At 40.6% G+C, this 23,082-nt stretch overlaps 1 protein-coding gene and 1 pseudogene across 1 annotated transcript; both read right to left on the reverse strand.

The window, feature by feature from the left end:
- Positions 1–14,733: 14,733 nt before the first annotated feature.
- LOC127131260 (uncharacterized) lies at positions 14,734–17,046 on the reverse strand. Its single transcript, XM_051060188.1, has 2 exons — positions 15,381–17,046; positions 14,734–15,080 (listed from the first exon to the last, which is right to left on the reverse strand). Exons 1-2 carry the CDS (start codon positions 17,044–17,046, stop codon positions 14,734–14,736), a joined length of 2,013 nt encoding a protein of 670 aa, XP_050916145.1.
- A 3,491-nt stretch (positions 17,047–20,537) lies between these two features.
- LOC127127643 (uncharacterized) lies at positions 20,538–22,601 on the reverse strand (annotated as a pseudogene).
- Positions 22,602–23,082: the final 481 nt, after the last annotated feature.

Raw genomic sequence — 23,082 nt, forward strand, 5'->3', positions numbered from 1 at the left:
GTTGAGCAGGTTGGTTCTGGGCAGCAAGAAGTTGCTCCATCAACGCGCCAAGTCTGGCGACCTCTTCTCTTAGATCTCGGTTCTCTTGCTCCAACTGTTCCATGATTCTGGCAGAGTTGACCCTTGTATAATACCGGTGAGTCAGCTTGTCTTCAAAATAAATGAAGAACAGAGGTTAGAACCAGAAGACCAGAAAAGGAGTACCTGCTTATGCAAGAATGATGCATGAAATGCTTGTGCAAATGCTTTGTTTTCAAGGAACCCTTAGGGTATTATTTGCAATATTTTGAATATTTAAACATTTGAATTGCTCATGGAAAATATTTCATTCAATATATCAAAACAAAGAAATACGGCATTTTTGGATTCATTACAAAGAGAAAAGGTAAATGACATCCTATGGATCCCTAACAGCTCGGGATGCTGGAGTACGAGAAGTGCACAACTTCTTGATCTCTCTCTCATAGGCAGCCTCCATATCAGCTTTCTCTTTTGCAAGTCGATCGTACCTCCTCTTCCAGAATTTGGATGACTGAGGAAGCAGAGAAGTCCAAGTGTCGTTCGGATCATCGATCACTCGGTGCTCGAGAAATTCAATCATAGCATCTTTCTCCTTGAGCTGCTGCAGCAATTCCTCCCTCTCACGGATCCAGGCACGCGAAAGGTCTTCTTCTCTCAACTCCTCTACACGTTGGGTAGGGAGGGTTGAAGGCCCAGCCACATCCAACAGTATAGGTCTCAGATGATCGTATGGCATCAGGTAGGTGGCAGCTCTCTGTCTGACCCAAGAAGTGTATGGCTCCAAAGCAATGCAGTTCTTCGGACCCAATTCATTCCTACTCTTCTTGCGGATACTGTGCCAAGCACGGACAAATCTGGCTTTCAGGCCTTGGGGATCTTTACCCTCCTGAAAGAACACACCTTCTAACAGAATGTTATTGGGTTTATCCTTTAGGGGGAACCCAAGCTGACGACGTGCGAGAATAGGATTGTAGGTAATCCCACCACATGTACCAAGAAGAGGCACATTAGGGAATTCCCCACAATAATCGATGATCTGAACGGTATCATACACGCGATCATACCAGGTGATATCATCATTGGTGAGAGACATGAGTCTCTGAGACCACCGTAGACATCCCTTGTTCTCCTTGAAAGCAACTGTCTGAGGCAAGTGCGAAATAAACCACTTGTACAGCAGGGGTAAACAGCAGACAATAACTCCTCCATTCTTCATATTCCTCAGGTGCATGGAGACATATGCATCACCCAACAGAGTCGGAACTGGATTAAGAACTGAGAAGATCCTAATGGCGTTCATGTCCACGAACTTGTCGAAGTTGGGAAATAGCACTAATCCATAGATGAGCAGCACAAATAGAGCCTCAAAGGCATCCTCACTCATGGCCTTTCCATAAAAGGTAGCTTGGGCAATGAGGAACTCGGAAGGAAAACCCTGAATTCCGCCTTTGGTAGTCAGATTAGCTCTAATCAGATCTTCATCTATATGCAACAAACTGGAAATCTCTCGAGCAGATGGAATACTCTCTAGGCCACTGAACGGCACTTGATCCAGAATCGGAATCCCAATAAGATGAGAGTATTCTTCCAAAGTCGGCAACAACTGGAAGTCCGGAAATAAGAAGCAGTGATGCAAGGGATCGTAGAACTGAGCCAGAGTACTCATCAACCCTTCATCAACCTGAGTGGTGAGCAGAGGTAGAAGCTTCCCATAGCGAGCTTTGAAACCCAAGGGATCTAATACATACGATGTCAGATTCCTTAACTCTTTTACATCAGGCTGTTTGAAGCTGTACTTCTTTGTATGCCTTTTTGGTCTTTCCATGTCTGAAAATTTTGCAAATAAACCCTTTTTAAGTTCCTTGAAAATTTTCTTTTTTGATGACATGAATGCGGATGAATGCGTGAATGTATGAATGCAACAATCACACTCAAGGATCAAGCAAAGCATGCCAAACAAAGGTCGTGGGAAAGCTCATTGTATCCCTAATATCAATCATCCATTTTGGTGGATTTAGGTTTTCACCTTATCGACACCCAAGTTCCATTGATATTAACGGTACATGAACCGGTTCAGACATTCTTAATATCAACCAGCCGCTTTGGTGGATTTAGGTTTTACACCTGATCCGGGATCCATTGATATTAACAATGCTTGAACGACTCAACCACGAATCACGGGTTTGCTGAGAGTCACGAGCATGGAGTCTCGGTTAAGAACCACCCAAAGGGAGTGTACTAGGGTTTAAACCTGCCAGACATGTTCTATCAGAGGTTCCCATAATCATCGTTCCATCTCTCGAATATTATCGGAGGAACGAATACTCGTATTCCAAGAATATTCTCAAGAGAAACTCTTATGAGTGTAGTATCGCGTAACAATCGTGTCAGAACTGACATCTGAACGACCTCCGCACTACGGTCCTAAAAATAGGCCAAGATGGGTTTGGTAAACTAAGGTCCTTGGCTTCTGCGGAACATGATTGAAAGAATAATGCCTAACCACAAATAACTTGTGTGACATTATTAATTCAACATGACCTCCACCAAGTGAATGGACTCGCAAGTCAACTGGCTAAGGAATACTCCACACCAGTCAACAAGACTATGCCATTCTCCTATCCTAGAGTGCACTCGAGTTCGGGTACAGAACTCATCTCACAGATCACCAAAGCAAACAGCAAATGTATATCAAGCAATTCACACATTACAATCAATACAGTGATCCCAAATTGTACAAAAATATGTCATACAACAGATAATAATATAGCACAACAAGGGTGAAAAGTAGGCAATACCACCAAGGATCGATATTTCCCCAGCAGAGTCGCCACTTTTCTGTAGCGGTGTATTCGTCGCTATATGATTTATCGATTAAACCATAAGCAAGAGATACATTGAAATTTCGAGTCGCCACAGCACTTTTATTTATCCAAAGGACTGGCTAAAAAGCGAACAAAAGCCTAAGAAGTTTTACACGTAGAAAACTAATAAAAAGATCAGAGAGTCTGGGTAAGGGGTAAATTACGCAATGGGAAGGTGTTAGGCACCCACTACGTCCTAGGTACTCCTAGGGAGCCCTTTTCACACTTGTTGTATAAAAATTGTTATTTGTTATGACATAAGTATTGTGCAAACATGATTGGGATGATGAGAAAAGAATATACAAGTTAATTATTTTTGTGTTCGAACGGATGAACCCGTTGCCTACGTACCTTCCATCAAAGGTAAGGATCAAAACGCCGTAGTTCGGCTAAAAGATTTCCAAAAGTTGGTGGATTCAATTTTAAACAATAGCACTGAGGCTTTTCATTATCAATGGGAGAAAACTCGACCAAGAACAACATCCACCACGCGAGGATAGCTTCGACGCACTAGAGGGGTTAACCCTGTTTTCAGTACGGAAGTCTTACTGTCGACTCACTAAGGATAGGCAAGATTTACATCAACCACAAAGATAATTGAAACCTATGGCTAATGCATGAAAAGATTATCAATGGACAAAGCCAAAACAAGTGAATGGGTGAAGTTAATTGATTGTGATTATGAAAATGGAGTCAAAGTATGATTAAGATTGATTCAGAGAAGTATTATGAAATGGGGTTTGAAAAAAAGGTCAAGGACTTGGGTCCAGGTTTTTAGTTTGAAAAGCATGAAGATGTTTGCACAACACTTATGTCAAGTTTAGAAGCAAAGTGTGAAAAAGTCTAGGACATAATGAATGATGAATGGATGAAGATGGGTTGTAAAACTTCTTAGAAGGTTCACTTCTTGAAATCATATAGAAGATGATTCAAGTGTGTCCTTTGGAATAAGCAATGGATAATAACAAACAAACAAGAAAGTCAACAAAGGCGGATATCGGATGCCAATCACTGGTCTTATACCAATCTCCTAAAACAGAACGGGATATCAGAGGCCACTCAATGGTCTTACACTAATCTCCAAAGATGGAATACAAAGAGTGAAATATGGAAGTCAACTGCCAATCTATCTGGACTTAGGTCAACTACACATATGCTCATAGGAAAGCCAATGCCACATTGCAGGGACTTACAATGGATCCTCACATACAAGAACCAAAAGCAACATATGATCATAGGAAAGCAAATGCCAACTTACAGGGACTTATAATTGCAACCTCACATAAACAAAGAAAGCAAAACATGGATGTCAGATGCCAATCTGTCTGGGCTTACTCTAACATACTCAATATGATCCTAGGAAACAAATGCCAACTTACAGGGACTTACAGTTGTATCCTCACATACAAACAAACAATGCAACAGGATCACAGGAAAGCAAATGCCAACTTACAGGGACTTATAATTGCTTCCTCACAATCAAACAAACAAAACAACAGAAGATATGAGTGACCAATGAGGTCTTACACTCTATCCTTCCACATCATAGGAGCAATGGCCAAAGAGATGGACTTACAATTGTCCTCAATGGGTAAACAAAAAAGACAAGTCATAAAGACAAATGAGATGATTATGCATTGATGAGCTTTTAATGATGAGGATGCATAAAGCATACAAGCAACAATGTGCATATGAAGCAATCAATCAATCAATGAATATCAAACAGCACACTCTATATCCAAACAAGGAGGCTCATACAAGAGGGTTAGGCACTGAGGCCAACTGGAATAGGGTCAAAGATTTGCTCTTAACCTTGCCATTGAGAGGCTAAGGTGAAGCAGATGAAAGGAGATGAGGGGTGTGCCTCATTGCTTCTATCTCAGGTCTGAGAGAGCATGTAAGAAAGTGTGGGAGCTCAGAAAGATGGAGCTCTTTCCACATTATTGACTCAATAGATCTTGGGTTTTGATCTCAATGCTACAACCATGTAATGGGAGCAAGGAGAAGACTAACTGAATAGTAGGGGATAGGTTGCTTATCCCTTTGATCTACCAATTGCCTTATTTGAAGGACTTTTCCTGCTTGGGACAAAATTAAACACACACAAGCATTGCCTCTTAAGGAGGACTTCAGACGGTTTGCCCGGCCAAATAACAGGCCGGGTCTCCAGACTACATGAAGAAAGAGTAATTATACCTCAAAAGCAAATTGCTAAATAGCAAAGCAAGCAAATAAAGCAACTAAAGGGTACCTGAAATAGTCAAACAGATCAGTACACAGTTCAAAAGTTTAAATCAGAAGGAAGTAGAAACCAACAATCAAAACAGACAGGCAAATGTGCCAAGCACAAGACTCAAATCATATGAGTCACAACACCTACAAAACAAAGGTTAGCTCATGATATATAATCAAGCTCAATCAAATTTGTATGATCTTTGAGGCATTGTTGCTTAACCTGAAACAATGAACTCAACATAAGTCCAAAAGACCACTAGGACAAGCCTAGGGTCAAAACAAATGATAAAAGTCAAAACAGCAAACAAATAGTCAACCAAAGTCAAATTCAAACATTTAAGGAACAATCCCAATTGGATTCAAGTTTATATCATGCATCAACATCATTTTATAGACCAAAGAAGTCAAAACATGGCAAGAGGGAGCACACAAAAGGTCAACAGCAAGACCAAGCTCAAACCCAAACATAATCAATTCCAAAAATCATGAAATAATTCATACTCAATCACAATCCATAACATAGCATGAATATGAAATTTCAGCTCAATTGGATCATGGGAAGATAGTCAAATAAAATCAGGAAGTCAACACAATTTCAAATGTGCACAAAGAAGTCAACAAAACATGTGTCATCTTCAAAAAATCATAACAAAATGAAAACAGATGAGAAATGGATGGGATTAACACCAATGCAAAGCTCAAGATGTCTAGTATGCACATGTGAAATTTCATGATCATACAATAAGATATGAGAATTTCCCAAATGAAATGGCCAGATGTGTCACACAAAGTCAACAATTGACTAGGCAGGGAAGAAAAATCACAAACAAATAGGAAATGGCACAATTAAATCCAGGAAAAATCACACATCAACTAGACACATAAGAGAGGGCTCATGCAAAAGTTCACATTATTTGGAGGCCAGGAAGCATGTGAACAAAAATCATGAAATTGCATAACATTGGTGTGACACAAATTGTCACACCTTACTTCAAAAATTCATATCTCACACATCACATATGATAAATGCACAAACTTCACATCAAAATGAACATGAATGAGTGTAGATTAGCTACAAAAAATTTCAGGGGCATTGGATGCAACATGATCATTTCACAAAAGGATTGGCAAAAGGTATCAAATAGGCATACATGTTAAGAACCCTAAAGCCAATTAAAATCCAGCCAACCAAAAATTCAATAAAAATCATGACAAAATACTAGACATTCATGTGAGCAAGATGCAAAAAATCTCATGATTTTTGGAGTTGAATTGAATGAGAAAATGAATTTTGCAAGTTGATGTAACAAATTGGAATAACATGAACCATATAACATGAATTAGTGAGTCAAACCATTGACCGAGTGGCACAATTGTAATAAAGCGCATCATTTAACTAAACGCATCGTTTAGGGCCACAAAATAGAATGTTTTGATTGGCCAGTTTTCAATGAAACAGTGACAGAGCCAATCGATGCTCATGCTCTGGAAAATGGCTAGGGTTTACAGCAATGTTCATCTTCATCAATCATCATGGCAAAACGAATTCATCCAGACTTAAGCAAACAGCATGGCAACGAAGCATTATCATCATGCAACATCAATAGTAACGAAACAAACACATTGAAAAAAAGGAAATCTGGGAAATGTTTCTTAGGGTTTTACTGCAGTAACAGTGTGTTCATCAACTTCATTCAAATCATGAAAAATTAAATCACCCAGAAACATGAATCGACCATAGCAATCGAATCTACACACAACAAGCATGATATATCCAGCAAGCATCATCACTAAAACACACCAACATCCAAGAATCGAGCAAAAATTATCATGAACAAGAAATTTCAAATCCAGATATCTCGTGCATTTCTTAATCATTTCAGGTGATTCAAGTTATAATGGACTCAGCAAAGCAAGCTCTATCTAACACATGGCATGGATTAGAGAAAAAGGATAGTCGAAATCTTACTTGGCTGTGAAGAAAATCGAGGAACAGTGGTTGTTTGGATGTTGTAAGCTTAAACAAATCTCCAAAATGCTTTGAGATGATGGATTCTTGAGGTAGCTTAGCTCAATGCTGCTTGGAAACCTTCAAAGCTCGATTTGTCATTGTTGTATGCTTGGAAAAACAGAACTCAAGATGATCTTCCAGCTGGAGTTTTGTGCTGCAAAAGGGCTCCAAATGGTGGCTAGGTGATGATACAATCAAGAGTAGCTCGTGTGGTTTGAAGCTTTTGTGCAGAAATTCAATTTTGGTGAAAATGCAAATTGAGAGAGAAGAGAGAATTCTGGGCGATGGAGGCTGTAGCTAGGTTTAGAAATGCAGAAAATAACTTTATATATCACTGTTTAACATTGGCTAATCATGTGCTAATCCAAGTTAACTTAAATGAAGTGATTTTGCATATTTGCTAATTTTGGACAAGTGGATATGGAGGTGTGCAATTCTGCACGAATTGGGCTTGTGAACAAGTTTCAAACAACATTTAAAACAGATCCCAAAAGGCCAAATTGCTTAAAACTTGTTAAATTAAAAAGTCAACTTTTTCTCACTTGAAATGAATAAAGTCAAGGCAAAAAATGCCATTTTGAATGGTGAGGTTTTGGTAAATGATGAATGAATTTTTGGAAAGAGGGGATTAAATGGAGCTTGTAGGAAAAAACCCCATCAAATTTGGCCAAAGGAATCATGAGATATGGCTCTTTGAAGTTCAAAAAATGGTGAAAATGAAATGATCATATCTTGCAAACCATACATGGGATTTGGGAGTTCTTGGACTTTTTGAAAATGGGGGAACAAGATCTTCAACTTTCATGTTGGGCAAAAATTCATTTGAAGCTTGTATCATGATGCAAGTTGAGGATCAAGAAGTTTCCATTTTTGGCAGTTGAAATTACAGGTCCACTTTCTATTTTGGGAAATTTCTGATTTTGCTTCAAATTCTTCCGTGATGAGGTTTGGCATGATACATGAGGCTTATATAGACATGAATGAGCTCCTTCAAATCAATTCCATCCATCAAATCACTGATTAAATTCACAGTTGACCAAGTTTGACTTTCTGTTGACTTTTCTAGGGTTTTGCATGATTGAAGCATTTCTGATGAATTTCAAACCCTAATTCCTTGAGAACTTGATTCCAAATGATGTCCCAAGTTATATGAACTCTTGATTATTGATCATGGTGCCCAAATTCTGCAAGAATGGCCACCATCCATTGCTTTGACTGACTGTTGACTGACTTTGACCTAATTGCTGATAATTGCTTCAACTGCAAGCAACAAGGTTAAACTGACAATATTTTTGTACTTTTTGAATGATAAACATATGAAAAGCAAAGATATACAAATGCAAAATATGCTTGGTGATCAAGAAACAACCCACAAGGCAACCTACCCACTAGGAGGGAAACCAGGGCATGCAGTGATCCTCGAGGTTATGATATGATATGATATGGGCCATGAGGGATCTTATGGCCCAAAATTGGGGTCTTACAGGTAATACTGGAATAAAGGCTCGACAGCAACGGGTTCATACATGACCTGACAATGTCGGGGAATACCAAGAAGTTCTGACAGTAGGTTCAGACATGACCTAACAAACTCAGAAATTCAAAAAGAGTATATCAACAGGTTCAAACATGACCTGACAACACTGAAATAATCAAAGATAAAGATTCTTCCAAAACAGGTTCAGACATGACCTAGTAATACTGGAATAAAAGCTCAACAGCAACGGGTTCATACATGACCTGACAACACTGGGGAATACCAAGAAGTTCTGACAGCAGGTTCAGACATGACCTAACAAACTCAGAAAAATTCAAAAAGAGTATATCAACAGGTCCATACATGACCAAATAACAAACTGGAACATTTTGAGAAAATTTCCAGAACAAGTTCATACATGACTTGACAACATTGGAACAAAAGGTTCAGCAACAGGTTCATACATGACCTGACAATGCTGGAATAAAGGCTCAACAGCAACAGGTTCATACATGACCTGACAATGATGGAATAACAAGAAGTTTTGACAGCAGGTTCAGACATGACCTAACAACATCAGAAAAATAAAAAAGGGTATATCAACAGGTTCATACATGACCTGATGACAAACTTGAACTTTTTGAGAAAATTTCCATAACAAGTTCATACATGACTTGACAACATTGGAACAAAAAGTTCAGCAACAAGTTCATACATGACCTGACAAAACAGGATCATTCAAAGAATTTTCTGACGGCAGGTTCAGACATGACCTAACAAACTCAGAAAAACTCAAAAAAAGTATATCAACAGGTTCATACATGACCTGATGACAAACTTGAACTTTTTGAGAAAATTTCCATAACAAGTTCATACATGACTTGACAACATTGGAACAAAAAGTTCAGCAACAGGTTCATACATGACCTGGTAATACTGGAATGAAAGTTCAGTAGCAGGTTCATACATGACCTGACAATACTGGAATGAAAGTTCAACAACAGGTTCATACATGACCCAAAAATATTGGAAAACATACAAAGGAACATCATTGGAGTTTTCTAACACGAAAAAACTCCAAGCTTCTGGAAATTCCTCAAGATGATAAGTCATACATGACTTTCACGGAACCATCAGGAAAGATAGGGTAATTAAACTTTCTGCTCGTGCCAACAACAATTGGACTTTTAACCGTAAGTAATGGACTACAACCAACTTTTAACGGAGTTTGCCAACAACAATTGGACTTTGAAAATGACTGCGAAAACCGGACGTTGGTTTAAGGGCACCAACGATAAACCAGAATTAGAGGTCAAAGGATATAGGATCAACAACAAGACCTAGGTCAATGCAAAATGAGCACCAAGTATATTTCGGCTATGCATGATTTGGATTTTGCTTATGATGTATGAATGATCATGAAATGCAAATGCTGACAATATACAGACTGAAAATTAGGGAAAGCTTTATGGAGGTACTGAATTTTCAACACCAATAACTCAACCAAAGGAGTGAGTAAATGCATCAAAGGAGGATCTATCAAGCTGAACAGTTACGACTGGCCCAATAATCCTTCCAGAGAATGATAAATTTGTGCTCTCTAGAGATAGATGTTGATCATCCAAGGGGAGTCTTGCAAATTGAGACTTGCGGGGAAAGACGAAAGATTTCCTTTTAATATTTCCTCATGTCAAAGCAAAATTGTGTTTCTCAATATGTTGAAAAATTCTTTTTTGAGTTCAAAATTTCATTATTAACAAATAAATGACATTTTGCATAACAAAGAAAATCAGAGAAAAATAGCAAATGATAGATTTGATGGGCAAACTTGTATTTATTCAAGAATGGTAGCACACAAATGGCGTAGCTCCATGGAATGTTACAAATTTGAAAATGGCAATAGGGAAAGGTTTACATTGAATCACAATGACTACTACTATCCCTAATAACAATGGCTCCACGAGACCTTGCTTCTGAGGGGAGTAACCAGATTAATCTTCCATTTTTAGCTCTTCTGTGTTGATCAGTGACGAACCGATGCAGTCTATGCCTTTTGTCCCTAATTTTTGCCTGGATCGCCCTTTCGGGTTTTCAATCCATCGGGACGCTCCTTTTTGCCTAAGTCACCCTTTCAGGTTTTCAACTTAGCGAGCTACCATTTTTTTTATCCCTAACTTTTGCCTGGACCGCCCTTTCGGGTTTTCAGTCCACCGGGATTTGTCAGGCATAGTATCTTTTGACTGCATCAGAGTTCACAGGGTGACCGAGCTCTTCGCCATCCATAGTTGTGAGAAATAGAGCACCTCCAGAGTATGCTCTCTTTACAACGTATGGGCCTTCATAGTTGGGAGTCCACTTCCCACGTGAATCTTTGTGTACTGGCAAGATCTTCTTGAGCACGAGATCTCCTTCCTTGAACTCTCGAGGACGGACCTTTTTGTCAAATGCCTTCTTGATTCGTTGCTGGTACAATTGTCCATGGCACAGAGCGGTCATACGCTTCTCATCAATGAGGTTAAGTTGATCATAGTTGTTCTGGATCCATTCAGCTTCGTCCAACTTGGCTTCCATCAATATTCTCGTTGAAGGTATCTCTACTTCAACTGGGAGAACTGCGTCCATCCCATACACTAAGGAGAATGGGGTTGCCCCTGTTGAAGTGCGGACTGAGGTCTGGTATCCATGCAAAGCAAAGGGTAACATATCGTGCCAATCCTTATAAGTTTTCACCATCTTTTGCAGGATCTTCTTGATATTTTTGTTGGCAGCTTCAGCAGCACCGTTCATCTTTGGAAGGTATGGAGAAGAATTATGGTGGTCAATCTTGAAACTCTCACATAATTCTGTCATTGTCTTGTTGTTCAAGTCCGAACCGTTATCTGTAATGATCTTGCTAGGGATTCCACAGCGGCAGATAATCTCTTTCTTGATAAAGCGAGCAACCACATGTCTCGTCACATTGGTGTAGGAAGCAGCCTCTACCCATTTAGTAAAGTAATCAATGGCAACCAGGATGAAGCGGTGACCATTGGAAGCTTTAGGCTCTATAGCACCAATCATGTCGATGCCCCACATTGAGAAAGGCCAAGGTGATGTTAAAACATTCAGTAATGTTGGTGGTACATGCACTTTATCAGCGTAAATTTGGCATTTATGACATTTTCTTGCATAGCTAAAACAATCAGACTCCATGGTCAACCAGTAATAGCCAGCTCTCAAAATCTTTTTGGCCATGGCATGTCCATTAGCATGGGTCCCAAAGGATCCTTCATGAATCTCCTTGATCAACATGTCTGCTTCGTGCCTATCCACGCATCTGAGCAGAACCATGTCATGGTTTCTCTTGTAAAGCACATCATTGCTCAAAAAGAATTTGGACGATAACCTCCTCAGAGTTTTCTTATCCAACAATGTAGCATCTTCTGGATACTCTTGACTTAAAAGATACCGCTTGATGTCATGAAACCATGGTTTACTATCAGTTTCTTCTTCAATCAGTTGACAGTAAGCAGGCTTATTTCTTCGCTCGATTCGAACAAGTGGAGCTTCATTATGGAATCTGACTTGGTACATTGATGCTAATGTTGCCAAAGCGTCAGCCACTTGATTTTCTACTCTTGGGATGTGATGGAAAGTGATATCATCAAAGTATTCTATCATCTTCACAACATGAGCACGATACGGGATCAGCTTCGCATCACGAGTTACCCATTCACCTTTGACCTGATAGATCACCAAGGCTGAATCTCCATACACCTCTAGGATCTTGATTCGGAGATCAATTGCGGCTTCAAGACCAAGGATACAAGCTTCATATTCAGCGACATTATTCATACAATCAAAGCATAACCTTGCTGTGAAAGGGGTAAAACCACCATTTGGATTCATCAAAACAGCTCCCACACCATGACCACTGTAATTGGAAGAACCATCGAACGCGAGCTTCCATCGAGATCCTGGTTCTGGTCCTTCATTTGGGCCTGGGATCTCGCAATCCTTTATTACCATTATATCCTCATCGGGGAAATCAAACTTCAATGGCTGATAGTCTTCAACTGGTTGGTGAGCAAGATACTCTGCTAACACACTTCCCTTGATTGCCTTCTGGGTTACATACTGGATGTCGTACTCTGACAAAAGCATCTGCCAACCGGCAAGTCTTCCAGTCAAGGCAGGTTTCTCAAAGATGTACTTTATTGGATCCATCTTCGAGATCAACAAAGTAGTATGGCAAATCATGTACTGCCTCAAACGACGAGCGGCCCATGCTAGCGCGGAGCAAGTTTTCTCCAAAAGTGAATATCGACTTTCACAATCAGTAAACTTTTTACTCAAATAGTAAATAGCATGTTCTTTCCGACCAGTTTCGTCATGTTGCCCCAGCACGCATCCCATTGACCCTTCAAGCACAATCATATACATGATTAATGGCTTTCCTGGGATAGGAGAAATCAAAATAGGAGGCTCTTGTAAGTATTGACGAATCTTCTCAAAAGCATTTTGACAATCAGAATTCCATTCAACAGCTTGATCTTTTCGAAGCAATTTGAAGATAGGCTCACATGTGGCCATCATATGTAAGATAAACCTTGAGATATAATTCAAACGTCTCAGGAAGCCTCTAACCTCTCGCTCGGTACGTGGAGCAGGCATTTCTTGTATAGCTCGAACCTTGTCAGGGTCCACCTCAATTCCTCGTTAACTAACGATGAAACCAAGCAACTTTCCCGAACGGACACCAAATGTGCATTTTGCAGGGTTTAATCGTAATCTAAATTTTCTGAGGCGTTCAAACAACTTCTTCAGATGGCTCATATGATCTTCTTCATTCTGATATTTAGCAATCATGTCGTCAACATAGACCTCTATCTCCTTGTGCATCATATCATGGAAGAGAGTGACCATAACTCTTTGGTAAGTTGCCCCAGCGTTTTTGAGACCGAAAGGCATTACCTTGTAGCAAAAAGTGCCCCAAGGGGTAATAAAAGTGGTCTTCTCCATGTCATCTGGAGCCATCTTGATTTGATTGTATCCAGAAAAACCATCCATAAAGGAGAATACAGCAAAACTTGCAGTGTTGTTTACCAGAGTATCAATGTGTGGTAGAGGGAAATCGTCCTTTGGACTAGCTCTGTTCAGATCCCTATAGTCAACACACATCCTCACCTTTCCATCCTTTTTAGGCACAGGTACAATATTAGCTACCCATTGTGGGTACTTCGCCACTGCGAGGAAACCAGCGTCAAATTGTCGTTTGAATTCTTCACGAATCTTCAGAGCCATATCTGGTCTTGTTCTTCGGAGTTTCTGTTTTACTGGCGGGCAGTCTGGCTGAAGCGGGAGCTTGTGCTCAACGATGTCGGTGTCGAGACCTGGCATATCCTGGTATGACCATGCAAATACATCAACATATTCTTGTAGCAGCTTGACCAATCTCTCTTTGATGCTTGCTTCAAGCGTGGTGCCGATTTTGACTTCTTTCTTCTCTTCCTCTGTGCCAAGGTTGATTGTTTCCACTGGTTCTTCATGTGGCTGAAGGGCTTTGGACTCGTGCTCGAGCAGCCTTGCCAGTTCGTCGGGGATGTAACAATCTTCTTCACCCTCCTCTTCCGCTTGGTAGATAGGGGAGTCAAAGTTATGAGAGGTAGTAAAGTCATTGGATTCAACGGGGTTATCGTTTATTCTGCATGTTTGAATGATTGATTTCTTTTAGAAAAGTAAAAATAAAAGATGCATAAATGAAAAGTTTTTTGTTTTTGAAAAGATTGCCATTTTCTTAAGAGAAAGCTGAGTAAATGAATAAGAATTTAACAAAATGTCTTTTATTCACTGATAATGATTATTTGAAAATGAAAAGGGGCCCTACAACATGATCCATTAGCCTTGGGCAGAGCTAAGGATTTGAAAGGAAAATACAACAATTATTACTTTGACAAAGGAAAAATTTCGGGGATCTCAACCGCCTTCCAGTTGTTTAAAGCTGTCTCACACCGGTAAACCAAGCATGGCTCATCTTCACTTTCGGTGCTATCTCCAATTGCATTGACCTGATCTCCATGGATGAATCCTGTGCTGAGGAATACTTCCTGGATGCTTCGGGTGTTGTCCTTTGCAGGGACTCAGGCTCATTTCGCAGCGGAAGGCACATATCCCAAACCAAAATGATCATGCTTCTCACGAATGTCAATAAGCTGACCGCAACCTTCAGGGTTTCCTCCTTCAATGCTAGACTTTGCGCTTTTCAGAGAAGTGAAAGATGAACAAGCTTTCCCAACAGGGTCCTTCATCTCCACAAAAGTGGCATTGGCTATTTCAAGAGCTTGGAAAGAAGTTTCCAAAGCGTCCTCATCAGCCTCGATATATCTAAAGGATGAAAGGTGACTGACCACAAAGTCCTCTTCTCCAGAAATGATGATTAGTTGATTGTCCACTACAAACTTCATCTTCTGATGTAAGGTGGAGGTGACTGCCCCTGCAGCATGAATCCACGGACGTCCCAACAAGCAGCTATATGCTGGATTAATATCCATGACTTGGAAATTAATTGGGAATACATGAGGGCCAATCAATATGGGCAATTCAACCTCTCCAATCAGGATTCTTCTGGAACCATCAAAAGCTTTCACTACCAAGGCATTAGGCTTCATAGCTGGTCCTTGATAAGATAACTTGGCGAGTGTTCTCTTTGGCATAACATTCAGAGAAGATCCGGTATCAACCAACACTCTTGCCAAAGCATCATCTTTGCATTTTACCGAGATATGGAGGGCACAATTATGATTTTGTCCATCCTCAGGTAATTCCTCTCTACTGAAGCTCAAAGTGTTGCAAGCTGTGATGTTTGCAACCACTCCATCAAATTGGTCTACTGTTATTCTTTGTGTTACATGAGCTTGAGCAAGCACCTTTAACAAAGCCTCCCTATGGGCTTGGGAGTTCAATAGCAAAGACAGAATATAGATCTTAGATGGTGTTTGAGGCAACTGGTCCATAACCTTGTAGTCACTTTTCTTGATTAACTTCAAGAATTCAACAACATCTTCGGATTGAACCACTTCGGGTTCTTTAGTGGGAGCTACAACCGTTGATTCCTTGTTTGGCCCTTGGGGGGTCACATTGAATTCGGGTGTATAGATTCGACCACTACGGGTCATTCTGCTCATTCCTGCAATATTTGTGACGTCTTCACTTACAGCTTCTGTCACCTCAACGTCTGAACTTCCTTCAACAACCTTATCCACAGCAGTAATCTTATATTTCCAAGGCACAACCTTGGTGCTCTCGTAGGGAAAAGGCGTGGGCATACATATCTCGACAGGCGATGGCTTACTGTTTACCGAGACCACTCCATCACTATAATATGGGATTTCGACTGGTTCAGGTAAATTGAAACAAGGTTCAATCACCAACACATCCTCATTCTTCACAACATTTGATATTTGAAGCACTCCTTCATCCATCAAGTTTTGGATATTATCTCGTACCACCTGACATCCTCTTAGGTGTGTGGCACACTCTTCACAGTCGTCATGATCGACATCAACCAGGCCAACTTCCACCAATCGGGCATGGAATGCTGCCAAAGGAGTCTTAACATCCTCCACCTTATCAACCGTAACACCAACAGAAGCGTCTTCAATGGCGTTGACTCCAGGATTTTCATGGGAAGGAAGGGGATTTTTCTTTACATTCGGTCCCATGTCTTTAAAAGACAAGATCTTGCTCTCAATCAATTCCCGAACCCTATGCTTCAGAGCGTAACAACCCTCTAAGTCATGCCCGGGGGCACCTTCATGAAAAGGGCAGTGTGCATTAGGGTTGTACCATGGAGGAAGACGATCAGGTGGTGGTCCCATAGGTCTGGAAACTACCAACCCCTTTTGCAACAAGGAGGGATAAAGCTCGGTGTAGGACATCAGGATTGGATTGAAGGTCGCCCTCTCCCCTTGTCTCCTATTTTGGTTTTGAGCATTCTGCCTCGGCGCTTGAGCTCTTGGTTGTTGATAAACAGGAGCTGCTGGTGCTTGTTGATAAACTGGCGGAGCCGCAGCACGTTGTTGAACTGGAGCTGGTCGATAGACTGGAGGCGCTTGATAAGCCTGAGCAGGCTGTTGATTGAACGCAGGCGTCACAGCAGCCACGTACGGTTGTAGAGCATACTGGACGGGATACATGGGTGGCTGATAGGGAATTGGTTGTTGAACATACTGCTGAGGTGGATATTGTTGTGGTCTCCTTCTTAGGGGAGCTCTTCCCTGACCAGTTGTCACATCATTTGTTTCCCCTTTTTTCTTTCTAGGAAACCCTCCAGAGAACTTCTTCGGATTAACATTTGAAGTTTCAGCTACAGCCGCCAGTTTGCCATTCCTTACACCATATTCCACGCGAGCTCCTATAACAACAAGCTCGGAGAATCCCAAAGAAGCACTTCCAACCATCTTTTCGTAGAATTGAGGCTGGACAGTGTCGATAAACAGTTCAGCCAATTCCTTCTCAGCAAGAGGTGGTTCAACCTAAGAAGCCAATTCCCTCCATCTCTGAGCGTACTCTTTTAAGGACTCCTTGTCATGTTGAAACATGCTCTGCAATTGTCTTCTGTCAGGCGCCATATCCATGTTATATTTGTAGTGTTTTATGAACGCGTCTGACAGGTCTTGGAAACACCTGATCCTATTCTGATCCAGACTTAAATACCACTTGGAAGGAGCCCCACTCAAGCTATCTTGAAAGCAGTGGATCATTAGCTTGTCATCCTCCACGTGTGCAGCCATTTTGCGGTAATACATGATGAGATGGCTTTTTGGACAAGTATGCCCCTTATATTTGTCGAAGTCTGGAGTTTTGAATTTGGCTGGAATCACCAAACCGGATACAAGGCACATTTCTTTGGCAGCAGATCCAAAGACATGGTCTCCTTCTAAATCTCGGAATTTTTTCTCAAGGAGCTGCATGTTCTCCTTCACACAGGTTGTCATCATCAAAAAGGGGGAGTATGTAAGGGCAAACTATCATACAACATACGATCATAGGTTTCGATGATGACAAATGACCACCATGGATGAATCGGCATTGTCGATTCCACCTCTACAAAACAAATGCAACATATCACCTATCATATCCTTTTCTATGCTCATCTAAACTATTATATTTCATACAACATATTGTCGCACCTCGAAAAAATGTGGGATACGACCTAGCGAAACGCAATCGCACGCTCACAATGATGCACTGAACAGAGTCGCCACCGAACTTTATTTATTCCTAAAAAGGAAAGGGGAAATATCGATAAAACCCAAAAAAAAAACGACAATGATTATTGGTCGTCGCAACCAAATCAGGGTTCGGGAGTCGATTACGCGAGGGGAAGGTATTAGCACCCCTCACGTCCGTTGTACTCAACGGGAACCATTAGGTCAGTTGTGTGAGTTAATGTTAGTTTGAAATGTTAGGCTTTTCAATTTATTAGGTGGGAAAGAAAGAATAGAAGAAATAAGAAATGTTTTTGGATTTTTGACGAAGGACTAAACCTAAGTTTTTTATTAGTGGGCCTGACAAGATTTACAAATCCTGCTCCTACGTATCTCAATAGAGAAGTCAAGGCTTACGTAGTTCTGGGTAGAAAATGTTTGTTTGTTGGTCGATTTTAGCGAAAGCTACTTTGTGTCAAATCGACCAAAATATTGTTGGACTACCCAAAACAGGTGGAAAAACATTGCCTTGCATTGTTTTGAAACAAAGTACCTTTCCTTTGTGAAAAGGTTTAAGAGATCAATCGCACAGCGGCGAGGAAAGAAATTGATTGATTTGATGTGTTTTGAATAATGGCGAGAACTTGGATGAGCGAGATATACATCTCGAATCCTAGTCTCAGGAGTGCACGGTATACACCATGTTCCATTTCCATCTTTATTGAAAAAAGTATTACGGTAGGAATTAGGTATTTTGAAGTTTGAAAGACGAGTACTTGTGACTTACAAGCTCTTACAGCTTGGGTCTAATACTCGGAACTACGTCTGGACATTCCACCCAGGCAGTCTGTTTCTTTCCAATATTGCTAAGAAAATGATTTGAATACTTACGAATGTTTTGGAGGGAAGACGAATACTTATGGCTTGCAAGCTCTTACATCTTGAGCCTAATACTCGGGATTACGACTGGATATTCCCTCCAGGTAATTTTTTTCTTCCAACTTTATTAAGAAGAGGTTTTGAATCTTGGAGTGTGAAAGAGAAGACGAATATTTATGGCTCGCAAGCTCTTACAGCTTGAGCCTAATATTTGGGATTATGACTGGATATTCCCTCCAGGATAATCTTTTTCTTCACGTTTTATTTAGAAAATGATTTGAATATTTGAGTGTTAAAGAGAAGACGAATATTAACGGCTTGCAAGCTCTTACAGCTTGAGCCTAATATTCGGGATTACGACTGGACATTCCATCCAGGTAATCTTTTTCTTCACGCTTTATTTAGAAAATGTCTTGAATAATAAGTTAAAATAATCAAAGTACAGAGGTTTGAAATTATTGAAAGTTAAGTTGATGTTGCTTAAGAGCTCGTTGTAAGAAGGCCCAAGAGTAAGCCATGTGAGGTTGATGGCGACGCTTACAAGCAATCGACTTACAAGGGTATGGAAATGGGCTCGACATTGAATTGAGAATTAAGTGATATTTATCATTATTATTTTTGAATGGTTTTTTTCTTTTTATCAATGAAATTGAGATGATTTATCATGATTGAAACATACCTCACACATAAAAATTTATATTTCACATAAATCCCAAAGAAAGAATAATCACTTAAGTTATATTAAAAATAAAATAATAAAAATGAATAAACAATAGAAACATGTTAGTAGTAAGACTATTTAATTAAATGTGAGAATTAAAGAAAATATGAGAAAATCAAAAATGCTGAAAAACCAAAGAGAAGGTGAGCTAATCTCCCTCTCCGCTAGGCCACAAGTTGTTTGCTATTAGGGTACCAACGACCAAATACATAAACAAGAACCAAAAATAAAAATAATAAAAAAATAAATAAAATAAACTAAATATGAGATGGGTCTGGGACAAAAGAAAGCCCAACAGTCTCTTGGACTGTCTGGGCTTGGGTTATAGAAGACCCGTTCCGGCTTGGCCCGAAGTGAGGTGGTACTGGAGCAGGGACACCACTTTAGTCACATGGCTGTTTTGGGGGGGGGGGGGGGGGGGGGGGGGGGGGGGACGAACATAGGAGAATAAATCTCCATTAATGGCTAGGTGTCAGCCAAATCTTTGAAACAGCAAGGTGGGAAAAACGAAGGTGCAGCGAGTAAAGTAAAGGCCACTATTATTGTTTCCAAGCCATAGAACCATTACTAATACTGACGGTCAATCATAATAAAAACTCTGGAGAAAAACAAAAGCGAATGGAAACAGTGGTGTTCATCTCTTTCTAAAAAAATCAACCTTCCCTCAAAAACTTCTTTCATTTTGAAAATCACAAATGGTGACGAAGGTAATACCCCGACAATGGAGTTTCATCTAGCGACATCCAACTATGATAAACAACACAACAAGCATAAGGGGAAGGTAATAACCTGTGAAACCGCGAATGCGACAACGGTTTGGTCGTTCTTCGAACTGCTTCCACTTCCCTTCGTGTTCCGGAATGGTGGCTTCAGGTAATTGCAATTGCAATTGAAGCTCTCTGGTTTCCTTTCTCTCGTTTCTAGGGTTTTTCGCCGTTATCTCACCTCTTCTTTAGTGAACAGTAACGGATCCTCTTATAGTCCCACCGCTAGGGTTTTGAATTGGCAGCTGAGATCAAAAGGATGTCGGACTTGGAAGTGCTTTTGGTGCCGTCAGTTTGTCTACCCTGTTTTGGTGCTTATTCTGAAAAAAGGTAACATGTACCTTGTACTTCTTCTGTGAAAACATTTCATTTTTGTTGCTTGTGAATTTTTACTGCCTTACTGAGTTATTGTGATTTTTTTATTGCAGCGAAATTTCTCAACACACTTGAAGAAATGGAGTGTGTGTAATATTGATACAAAATGGGCATCCTGTCTACTACTTCAGCAAGCAATGGAGTGGGTAGTGCAACATGGACATGTTCAAAACCATTATGAGAAGGCAAATCATTTGTTTACCATTCTGAAGAAGTACAAGCAATTTGCTACCTATTCTATCCAAGCATGGCGTTAAAATATCAGGTGTACAATTCTCACTGAAGTTGAGTACTGCTGAGGCAGCATGAGCCTATACATGAGGGTGCTGAAAATCACCCATGGCGGCAACTAGGGCTGGCAACACTCCTGGACGATATTGAACTTACAAATTAGGACCCAAATCAGTAGACAGTTGTCCAATTGCATTAATGGCTGCCCACTTCACACGGGGATGTTGATCGGGAAACGAGTTCCATACCATAGCCACCGCTTGCTCCAAATTTCTTTACCGTGACCTTGGAGCATCCTTCAGCTATCTGAGCAAGTGCAATCGATGCAACATGGCGATTTTGCCACTCGGCTGCAGCCAAGTATGTATGCAATTGTTCAGAGGCAACAGGAACAATCGTATTTCCTCCCAAAGATATAGATAACCTATCCAAACGTTCCTGTTCAACACTACAATTGCTAGTTTCATCGGCGTCCTCGTCTTCAGTCTCCGCAGTGTGCCAAGCTGGATCATCTTCAATATCCATAAGCATCTTCATAAGAATAGCAATCAACCTGCTAATAAACTGTGGCATCTTCCTCATCATACCAGGAGCATGCTCCCTAGCTTCAGCAAGAGTAATCACAAACTCAATAGCCAAATACCTAGTTCCTTCCTTCAAGGACTCTGCATCAGCAATTTGAAGCATTTCCCCAACAACATCAACAATCTGCCTTCGGAGAAACCTAGGTTCAGTCCCGGCAAGTTCAATAAGCGACTCAAGAGCCTCCTGTGCGGTGGCCTCTTGGCCAGAATTAAGCGTCTCGGTCAAAGTTGTCATCATAGCCGGCAGCAAGTCCTGAAACCTATCTCGTTCGGCGGAACCAGGACAGACACTGAATGAAATTGATAACAGCATTAAGAGCAGCAATTCGAACATCGGGATTAACAGTAGAGGAAGTAAGACACTGAAGAAAGATATCATGAAGGTGTTTGATATGCGGTGTGGGAGAGTCGCCGATGTACATAAGCAAGTTCAGAGATTGTGTCACAAAGCTTCTTAGAAATCGATTTGGAGTTTTCGGTTTGAATTGAAGAAAGAAGAAGCGATTTGAGAGAAGAATGAGTTTGCGGCGAAAGATGCGGCCAAAGAAATGAATCATCGCGAGTGAGTTGCTTCCGGAGAAGAATAGCAGACATAGCACGAGCCTCCTGATGAAGAGTTGGCGCATTGTTATTGCAGGAGGATATATTTCCATGTCCACATACTAGATGACCATTAGCTACGTCAACTGCTTCAACAGGGTTAACACCCTTGTTTGGTTCCTTTCCTTCAAAGAGATCATTCACAAGTTGTTGCACCTTTGGAATCCTAGTGCTCATTAAATGTTTCTCATCGTGTGCACTGTGAGTAATGTTCAGCCCATCAATAGAAGTTTTAACAGAACTGGCATCACTCCCTTTATCCCATGCATCCATTGTAGTATTCAGATCCCAGTTAACCCTGCTATTAACACGAGTAGTGTCACTATCACTTTTAGCATCAGTATTTGAACTATGAGTACTGTATTCCTCCTTGCTTAAAGATAATTCCAGTGAGACAAGTTCTCCTTTATCAAGATCAGGATTTATCATGTTAATTTTCGGACTTGTAACAGATGTAAACAAATGCTCCTTAATGCCTAAAGATAAGCTAGTACTTCCAGAAACTACGGGACTCTCTTGTTTAAGTGTGTCTTGAACAATTTGTTTGCTAACATCACCTCCAATGCTAAGTCCAAGACCTTCTTTTGCAGCCAATGAGAGTTCCGTATTAGGCTTAATTGTTTGGGATCCCAGATTGCTGCAAAACAGATGTCTTATTCAAGGAATTATCTTGTCTGGCAAAGGAAAACATGGACTGATTCTTGTCTTGGATTTTCCGCAAAGTAGGTGCTTTGAAGGCTGTATCAGTTTCATCCAACAACTTAACTAGTGAATCTTCCCATGCATCTAGTTCCAAAGACAAGATGTTAGATATAATGTTGTTTTCTCCGATGTCTGAAGCAACCTTGTTTCCTTAAATGATTCTGGTTACAAATTTGATTTTGATGCTTCAGTTCATGGTTTCAGGTGGTACCGTAGCAGCAAATACTTCAACCTGAACGTGGGTGACGACGGCTGAAGCATTGGCAAGTGTGTTACATTCTGATGTTGACGGTCTATCAGGAGCATGGGAAATATGGCTGATGCCACACTTGAAGAATTTTAGCACCATCTGTTGAATCAGTTCCTGAGTGGTCCTCTTGCGTAAGATATGCAGTCACCGGTAAAGGAAAGTATGGAACAAGAGTTCCTC

This window comes from Lathyrus oleraceus, chromosome 3 (genome assembly GCF_024323335.1).
Source record: "Lathyrus oleraceus cultivar Zhongwan6 chromosome 3, CAAS_Psat_ZW6_1.0, whole genome shotgun sequence".
Lineage (NCBI taxonomy): Eukaryota > Viridiplantae > Streptophyta > Magnoliopsida > Fabales > Fabaceae > Lathyrus > Lathyrus oleraceus.